This window comes from Hippoglossus hippoglossus, chromosome 7 (genome assembly GCF_009819705.1).
Source record: "Hippoglossus hippoglossus isolate fHipHip1 chromosome 7, fHipHip1.pri, whole genome shotgun sequence".
Classification (NCBI taxonomy): domain Eukaryota; kingdom Metazoa; phylum Chordata; class Actinopteri; order Pleuronectiformes; family Pleuronectidae; genus Hippoglossus; species Hippoglossus hippoglossus.
The window spans coordinates 23,784,026-23,793,625 of NC_047157.1; the positions used below are offsets into that span (position 1 = coordinate 23,784,026).

General features: G+C 39.8%; 1 protein-coding gene across 1 annotated transcript; it reads right to left on the reverse strand.

The window, feature by feature from the left end:
• Positions 1-1,792: 1,792 nt before the first annotated feature.
• nemp1 (nuclear envelope integral membrane protein 1) lies at positions 1,793-6,618 on the reverse strand. The gene is made up of 9 exons (XM_034590285.1): positions 6,452-6,618; positions 5,249-5,370; positions 4,904-5,120; positions 4,735-4,807; positions 4,556-4,649; positions 4,353-4,467; positions 3,384-3,609; positions 3,009-3,188; positions 1,793-2,577 (listed from the first exon to the last, which is right to left on the reverse strand). The coding sequence occupies exons 1-9, from the start codon at positions 6,558-6,560 to the stop codon at positions 2,418-2,420; spliced, it is 1,296 nt and encodes a 431-aa protein (XP_034446176.1). The 5' UTR covers positions 6,561-6,618; the 3' UTR covers positions 1,793-2,417.
• Positions 6,619-9,600: the final 2,982 nt, after the last annotated feature.

Below are 9,600 nucleotides of genomic sequence, written 5' to 3' on the forward strand. Positions count from 1 at the left end.
TTTTTCTGCAGTTTAAAGCATCAATTGATCAGTTGTGGCCTGTTTGTAAGCAGTGGGGAACTCCCAGCACTTTACATGAAGCTGCCATAAGGGGGTGGCTGCCATTGCAATAAGCTCATATATCCAAGGGATTCCCCACACACTTCCTTGTGTGATGTAGTCGTACTGGTGGTGAGGTTTCCCTATTAGTCACACGTGTTTTGCGGGAAGTAGCAGGCAGGAAATGCTGCCGTGTGCTAATGTTTTTATGCCAAACCGAGCCTGGGAAACATGCAAATGTGAGGTGCCGTATCAGCCGTTTCAAGCATGTGTAATCATTTGCATCAGTGTTCGGGGGGGTGTTCCCTGCTCATGCTGCCTGAACAGGCACATTAATGTTGAAAGCCCAGTGGTGGGACTCACAGGGCAGTTGGGCTAAATGTCACTGCCCCCAGGGCATCAGATATGGTTCACTGAAAGTGTGTGAGTGGGAGGGAAAGGATGAATGTGATGTTTTTCTTCATATACTGAAAGTGGTCTGATTCAAGATAAACACTATCTCACTTGAGCAGGAAACAAGCTTGTCCACTGCAGGTTTTCCCAGTTCTGCTTCCACCTTCAACACGATGGTGACAGCAGTGAAGCTGAATGAGAAGCTCTAGGTGGTTTCAAGCTGTGCACAGTGTTACACATGCAAGTCATGCCTTTGTTACCTGGTAAAGATGTTCTGTTTTCACTCCTTCCCATTGGTTTGTTTGTTAGATTACACAAGAACTAAATTGCAGATTTTAATGAAACCTGGTGGAAGGATGGAGCGTGGGCAAAGAAAGAACCAGTTAAACTCTCAACGTTGATCTGGATAAAGAGGTGAACTTTTCATCACCGCCTGTAACATTGCAAGGCTTTCAGCCATTTGAAACAGATTTTACAAAGGGAAAATTGACGATGTCATAATTAATGTACATATGAGAAAGGTTAGAAACTACTTTGCTGCAGAACCTTCCTGAAACATTCTAGAATTTAATTTAAAAGCTTTAACATGTTACAGTGGCTCATTTGCACTATGAGGGGTTTTCAGGGTAAAAACTAGGATTCCAGATATCTGCAGAAACATGATTCATAACGATGAATGAGTGTTTGACTTCCCAAACACATACTTACACTAGTTAGCATAGTAATAACAATCAGCAGGAACTTGTGGAAGTGCCGTCTTTGATACAATTCAGTCTTCTGCTGTTTGTCAAATGGAAAGTCCACAAGGTTCATGAGCGTCTTTCTCCCCCACGATTTACAGATTAAACGATTCCAAAGTATTCAAGCAAAAATGCCCCCAAAGCTGCTGCTCAGCAAGAATAAACAGTTTTTTTTCATTTTGTATCACCAATGTACAATAGAATAGAAGTAATGGGTTTTTTTTGCAGCTATACAGCAAAATTCCAAATATCTTAAATTAATTTCAGGAAAATTCAGATTAATTGAATTGCACTCAATTAATTAATTAATTAATGTAAAAGTACAAAAAGATTTAGCAGATGATGTATTATTACAGATGAATTTTATGAAGCAGGTGCCTAAAGTGAAGCCTGATTAAAATTCTATACTGTTGGTTAGTTTTTCAAAGTCACTATAACTTTGAAATAAAAGTTATCCAGTAAAAAAAAGTACATTTGCCTTTTAACAGTAGTGGAGTATTTGTAAAATAGTAATTACAAGTAAAAAATACCTCAAAACTACCTTTTACTTTCCACCAGCGATGAATGCATGACACAATTACAGTAACACAATCGTATACAATGATACCAGTACATGCATGTCAGAGTGCAAATATTGTTTTTTTTAATTCAAAAATACTTTGGAAAACCACGGCTGATTTGTCCATTAAAATGAACTGAAACACAAAACAGGAACAAGCGTTTCCTCCCTGAAGAAGAAAACCTCTGGAACAATAACTACCACTGTCAACATGCGGCTGTTCAGAGACGAGTGAACCGATCACAGTGATGTGCACATGATATCAACGCTCTTACTGCAGCTTTGAAAACTAAAAAGTCATTTCTAAACTATGACTAAAAGACCACACAACTCAAAACTTACCAGCACCCAGTAAAAATTCACCTTGACTTCCAATGAGCCTCGAACAGAGTGTTAACATGAGCCTTTGGTCCCTTAAAAAAGAAGAGATCTGGATTTAGTGCACAGGCTTTGAAGCTATGAGGCAGTCACATGCTGATAATGACCACACTGTTCTGCCCGGGGCTGTGGGTCAAGGTGACTCCTGTGAAGTGATGATCCAGCGCTTTAAACCATCCTCCACAGTACATGGATGTTTGCACAGAAGCTGCAGGGAGCCGTTTGTCCGAGCACCTTCCTGAAAGGCAGCGATGACGGTGATTGTTTTTAACTTTCAAACAACTCCAACACAGAACTCGCTCTCCGTCTCACTCCGGAACCATAAGAGGCTTCAAGTCGTCTTCTTCCTCGTCGTCAGTGTCAAAGAATTCATCCTCGAAAAACGATCCACCAAAGCCGTACTCCTGAGCGTGGACGGACACCTCATTCGGCATCAGGTGAGGAGACCCCTCAATAAAATCAGCAAACCTGTGCAGCAGACTCGCGTATCAGCAACATTTGGGAATATAAAAGCATGTACCATTATTTAAGAGAACCCACATACTACACGTAAACGTTTTTATTATTATATCCAGGAATTGAGTTTTTACTGTTTTCCCCAGGAATAAATCATGGATCTTAATTTTGTTTTATCTGACATATTAAGGGAACTAATATCTATGAGTGTAAGCTATTCGGTGCGACTCCAATGAGTGTTGGGCCTTTTGCGCTCTGCTGACGCTGCCACTCTAGTTAGTTCTGTTACCGTATGTTCAGGGTTAATAATCTTGGGAGTTATAAGCCTGCTGTATCTTTCTATTCCTGTTAAACCAAGACTGGGGCTGAGCTTAAATCTCGCTTTAGAAGAGGTTGTGCTTTTAGAAGATGTACAGGAATAAAGAATAATGTAGTTCTGGCACCTTTTTGGGGAATGAATCCTCGACACTGTTCTCCAGGGGCTGAACTCTGGGCTGTGACATTGCTTCCTCAGCTCATCCAGCGCTCGCCGAGTCTCCTCCTCCGCCTCCCTCTGATACTCCTCCTCAGTCAACAGGCGACGGGGCGCCGGCTTCCAGCGAACTCTCAACCCTCTGACTTTCCTGCAACAATCACTCATTAAAATTCATGTTCGGGAAATTTCAATCTCCTTAAATCTAAGTGCCTGCAATAAAAACACATTATGCAAGATTTTGGAAGATACAAATTATTGCCACACACACACAAACACACACAGTGATTTTCAGTTGCAGTACAGAGCTTTCACGCCCCCTGCTGTCATCTTTGAGAACACTCACCTCCATGCCATAACTGCCATTGAGACTGGGTACTCCAGATTTTTGGAGAGCAAAGCTGCCACCATGATGGCGAATGCAACTTGCTGAATTTGAATTCCTAAGTAAATCAGGAGCAGGCCGAACAGCTGCAGTGTCCACGACAAGATGTTGATGTTCTTCTCATCCACCAGGGGGCCGTAACGGTAACACACTGCAAAACTGATGAATCCCACCAATCCAACGTAACCTGACGTAAAAAAAAAAAAGGTACAGACATGTCAACTAAAGGCCTTTGCACAGTAAGGCCATATTACTAGGTGTTTATTTAATCTGTCATCCAAGCAGCGAGTATGATATTGTGCTCCTCTCACAAAAAACATTAGGTCCATTAAATCCTGAGAAGTTGCCAGGGACACAACAAAGAGAATTTAATCTTTAGATCAAGGGGCTGCAAAGTTCACTTCTAAATCTATTTCAGGATGTCAGTGGTCCAGTTTGATACACTAGCAGCACTGAGACCGCCCATTGAAACAAACAACTTTTTGTGATCTAATTGATCCTGAACAGAAGCAGGCAATATGTCTAACTAACTAACTAACAAACACACCTGGAACACCTTTGACAGATACAAACAAATGCAGCAAATCAAACCTGTTCCAAAAACTTCAATTGCGGACATTTTGTTTTCTAGCCTCTCAGAATATAAACAATAATTAGTTTCACCACTATTGTTACAGAATATAGACAATCCGGATTGTGTGTCAATATGTTTCCTATAGGTGACAAATCTGTCACAAATTGAGATTTTAACGGCTGCCCTTTTTTTCTGAAAAAAGTCTTGAGGTGAGAAATATGGGAGATGTTTACTAAGATGCTCAGTGGTCCCAAAATATTTAAAGGTTTAACAATATTGTAAAAAACTAAGAGCCTTGCTCTGCTCTGCTTCCATTGACTCATTATCTCTGTAACTTGTGTTTGAGGAGTTTGTACCTAAAGCCATGTGCCAGTGTTCTCGTAGAATTATGTTGAGGTTCCTGCAGACGAGCTGAATGGCGTAGACAGAGAATGACCAGCCACCGACAATCAACAAATAAAAAGGGCTTTTCTGTGAAAGCAAACACAAAGTTATTAAGATGATTAAGAGACCAATGTGATTTTTAACCTACAGAAATCATGGCTATGTAAAACGGTACCTTTGGTAAAAAGCGAGCCAAAATGAAGAAGAGGATGATGAGGGAGGCGATCATGCCTGTGCTCATACCGGCAGAGTAGAAGAAAACTTGACTCCTTCACATTAGGACAAAAAAAGTTAATAACATAATGATGCTAGGACATAAAGTATGAAACATGTTGAACATAAAGTATAAATTACCTGCTGAGTGAATTTGCAAAGACCAACAACAACACCCCAGTGAGGAAAACCAAAAACAGATAGATATCAAACTCTGCAGAGAAAAAAAACAAACAAACACGCCATATATCAGAATATTAGTCATGTGATATCTGTCAGTGATCAGAAAATACATCTGTGTCCATCTTACTGCGCAGCGGCTTGATAGTGTACTGGGCTTTCGCACTGGGGTCGATCTGGAAGCACGTCTTCTGGCTGAACAGGCCGATGCTAATGGTGGTTTCATTGTGCCGCTCACGTAGCAAGCCCTGAAACCAGCTCCAGACACTGAAGCGGTCCAGCTCCTGCAGCTCCTCCTCCCCTTCCACGATTACCACCTTGAACACGTTGGAGCTCCACACTTTGACCTGTCAAACAGAAGTAAACCACTGAGTCTCAACCTACAGGAACTGCCAGAGGAAAGTGCAGTAACACATAACCAGTATTACCATTGATAAACAGCTGTTTTTGGCTGCGTTCAACTCATGCAACTAACCTGAATTCTTGTCCATGTTTGCCTCCAGGTGGGCACGATGGAGTTTTGGTAACAGAACCGATTGGACCCCGACAGGACGTACTGCTCTCCATCGTGCAGATCAACGACTGGACTTCCGTTTCCTGGGTTTGATTAGCAGAGACATGTACGTTATATATGTTACACTAAGTCTGCATCACGTGTGATCCTTCCCATCACAACATTCAAATGGTAATGCAAGTTTTGGAGTTAAAAGATGTGAATATTCAACACAAGGTCTCGATGACATTAGAAACTTACTTTGGTGAAAATGTGAACAATTTTAAAAGAGTTGTTTTGCAATTCAACTCCAACTGGTTCAACGGTAAAATGTCGAGCCTCAAAATACATTTCTTGGTAGCGACATATTAGGAATCACTGCCTAACTTTATTTTAATCAGCAACAATTATCTGAGGATCAAATGAGTCATTATATTGGTATCAGACATTTCTTACTTTATAATATATTCATCCCCGTCGGCCTCCTAAAAGTCCATATCGGCCAAACTCTAGTTTTAACCTGAAATCTAATGTATTCTGGGTCGACGTGTCCAGATCAGTTTGATTTGTATTGAGTCGAATCAGCCTCATTGATTTGAATGAAAGAAATAAAAGACTACGCGTCACTATATTCTCCAAAATGAACTTTGAGTTAAATCAACCATTGTTGTGATGATGAATATTGTTTAATGACTTTTTATATCATTTATGAAATGTACATAAAAAGGGATGTGGAGCAGGTGACATGACAACTTCTTCCTCTTGCTCCCTTTTCTTTCATGGAACAAGTAGAAGTGAGCTGATTTATTTTGTAGGATTTACTATGTAATAATAATAAAGTGTTGTGTTACGACCTCATTAGTTTGATCTCATGGTTTCTGATGTGGTGTTGTCATAGTTAATACGTGAAGAACAACATGGGGGCGAGGTTTTTTGCAGATTTGATCAAAAACAAGAGACTAAAACGAGTGTTTGAACTACGTCAAGTTTCCGGTTTGCACGGAGACATCGAGGTGACACAAACCAGGAGGTGAAATAAAGTCTGAACATGAAAGAAACGTGGTGACGTTTAATTACAGCAACAACAAACACAAGCTAACACGCGTTAGCCTGAGCTCCACTGGTCTAGAACTCATGTCCTCCGAGCCCCGGTCTGTGTTGTGGCGTCGCGACGCAGCTGCTCACCTGAGACCTGACGTGAGTCCCGAGGGAAACTGAGCAGCAGCGTCAGGAAGACGAAGAGTTTCCCGCAAGTCGAGCTGGAACCGATTGTCATTTTCATGTGTCCCGCCATGATGAGAGCTCCGCGTCCCGCCTCTTCCGCCTCTCCCCGCAGAGCGACGCGCCGCGCAGCCAATCACAAACACGACGCCGGAAGTCGTCATCAGCAGTGCGCGTTCAACGTCTCTGAGTTTAAAAATACTTTTTCATTTAATTATATTTCGTGTTATGCATTGAAATACAAGTGTGTAAATTCACTGGTTAAAAAAAAAAAAAAAGAAACATTTATTTAGTGAACTATATTAAGTCTGCTACTCTTCAGTGGTGATGGAACTTCACAAAACATTTAGCCCATACAGGCAGGTTCATCACTTTTCTGGCTCCCCTGGAAACATTTCCATGGTCGTGTCTGTAATTTGCATCACGTGTCTGTATTTCCATGTGTTAAAATTCTTAAAACAATAAATAAAACAATTGTTGTCAGTTACGGTTGTCGACTGATATTTTTACAGGTTGAATTTCTTGGGATTTAACCACTTCACAGGTCAATAAAATAATAGTGAATAGCTAAGTCAAGAATGTAAACTTTATCTTGTAAATTGTACATTTTTGCATAAAGATTTCTTTAAATTCTCAGATAAAGTGTAAAGATACCGATACTCAGATATGGGTGGTGGCCATTATGTAAAATATACCTAAAACCTTTAAAATCTTAATTAATAAAACCACTGTATTGTTCCATACCAATCAATCAAACGTCAAATGTGATTGCATTAGGGTTTTTCTGTCTTTGTAATTCAGTGCTGGACAAATAAAAACTCTAATATCAAACTGTGTACCTTTGGTGCAGACGAGATGACCTGTAGTTTGACATTGGTGGAGTAAGTAAATACAAGGCCTCTCTTATAAATAAAGGATTGTCAGTGGACTTATGCGTCACAGTGTGTACATAAGAATTAAGGCCGGTTGTAAAAATTAAGGAACCACGGTAGGAAAAAGTGAACTAACAGATAAAATATATGGCGTAATAATATATTATTTTACATGACAGCTACAGACATTTTCGTAGTTCCACAAGTGAAACAGGAGCTGCCTCTAGAAATAACTGCCTGTTTTAAGCCTCGTTTGTTTTGCTTAAAAGACGACATGTCATCCACCTGCAAAGTATTTATACAAGGACACAAGGCGTGTATACATATTTGTACAAAGGCTATGAGACACTAGATGGTCCATTGTTAGTGTTATCAGTCACTTCTGTGTCGCTACGAGCCAAAATGTCTGCCGCGAAAAACGTCTACATGAAGGACGACATGAATAAATACAACTTATCTTATATAATCAGATCCAAAGACATGACTGTTTATTTAGATTTTATTTATCAAGAACAATGTTATCTGTGTAAAATTTGTTTGTTGCAAGGGATTGATTTGTCGAGCATATTATTGACTAATCAGCAAGTGGTTAAATCATTTTACATCAGTAATTGTGTATCTACAAATTCTTTCCCCTTCACCCTTCAAAATAAAATCCCAAGGTTTTTTAAATGTGAAAATCAAGATTAAAACATGACAGTTAAATAAGATTAAGGCAGATTTACATAAAGATGTTGAAAAGAATACAAACACAGTGGAGTGGAGTAAATTTATACAATAAAATAAACAAGTACAGGAGCTGATACATGTTAATTTAAAGCTGATAAAAGTCTTCAGGATATATAATAACCAAACACAACACTCATATGTTCTCATAAATGATTCAAATTATAATCTTAGTTGTTTATTAACAGAAAATCCAAATCCAGTTCCCGAGCATGATTTGAATTATGCAGTGAAGCAATTCAAGCAGATGTTATTGGCGCTTTGAGGTCTGCTGAGGGACGTGGGTCAACCAGGTGTTTGTTTTTTGATACGCTTGCTACACAGCAAGCGAGCGAGTCACAGCGAGACCAGCTGAGGTCAGCGATTCTCTCCACTTCATTCACCATAACAGTAGTAATGTGAGAAAACAAGCAGCGAGAGTCAGTCGTCCACACTGAGCACTTCCATCGAGGAAATACTTTACTTCTGTCGAACCGACTTCATCCTAAATGTTATCAACCTATAACGTTTCCTCTTTATGTTTCTAAAATGAGGTCATTGATTGGTAATGGAACAAAGCGCTTCTCCCATAAAATTGTGACCTTTCACTCCGGAATTCTTCCATAGCATTCAGCGAGACTTGTGACTGGCAGCACATGACCAGAACTTGCAGTCTTACACTATCATCTGTGGCTATGAAACAAAACACACTGGACTCTCGTGATGTTAACGACACGTCTGAAAGATTTCTTAAAACTAGAGCACAGTGCGAGTTTATCATCTGGATTCAGCCGTCACCTCCCTTTACATGGTTCCTGCATTTTAAGGAGAAGTCGAACGGTCACACACCGTCGCTTGAGTTCTTTGAAAACGTTGCTCAAGGAGACAGTTACCTCATGATCAGAGGAGGTTACTCAGTAGGTAAAAGAGGAAACAGAATCTGAATAAACATAAACTCTCAATGAGAGAATGTGACAGGAAATAGGTGGAGACAGTGTGATTCACATCGCCCTCCTGTGCTGGTGTGTGAGCTGTAAAACTAAGCTGCATTAATTAGGTTATAACAACATACATCACATGGTACTAACAGTTGTTCCTCTTTTATTATTACTGGTAGTGTTGACACTTCCTGGTTTATTCTAAGATCCTGGTTAATGCCGTCTTCTTTACATCACAGTCACTTATATCCTCTCCTGTCTCCTCCTCTTTGTTGTTTCACTCTAGTTCTGCTCTATAAATATTCACAGACTCTATTGGGACTTTCCAACTCATAGATAATATGAAAGTGGAACCAAACCATCTAGTTATACAACAAGCTCCTCATGTAATATATGTGTATTGTGTATTTCTTGTCTAATTGTCATTTAGTTACAGTACATGTCTGCTTTGTATAACTTTTGAGATCAATTTTATATTGTGATGATTCTGAACTAGAATGAAATACAGTACATCAGATTTTTGATTTTGCGCGGCTGCAAAAATCAAACTCTTACCCCATTCCAGTCTAAAGATAGACTGGAAAATATACAAAATTAG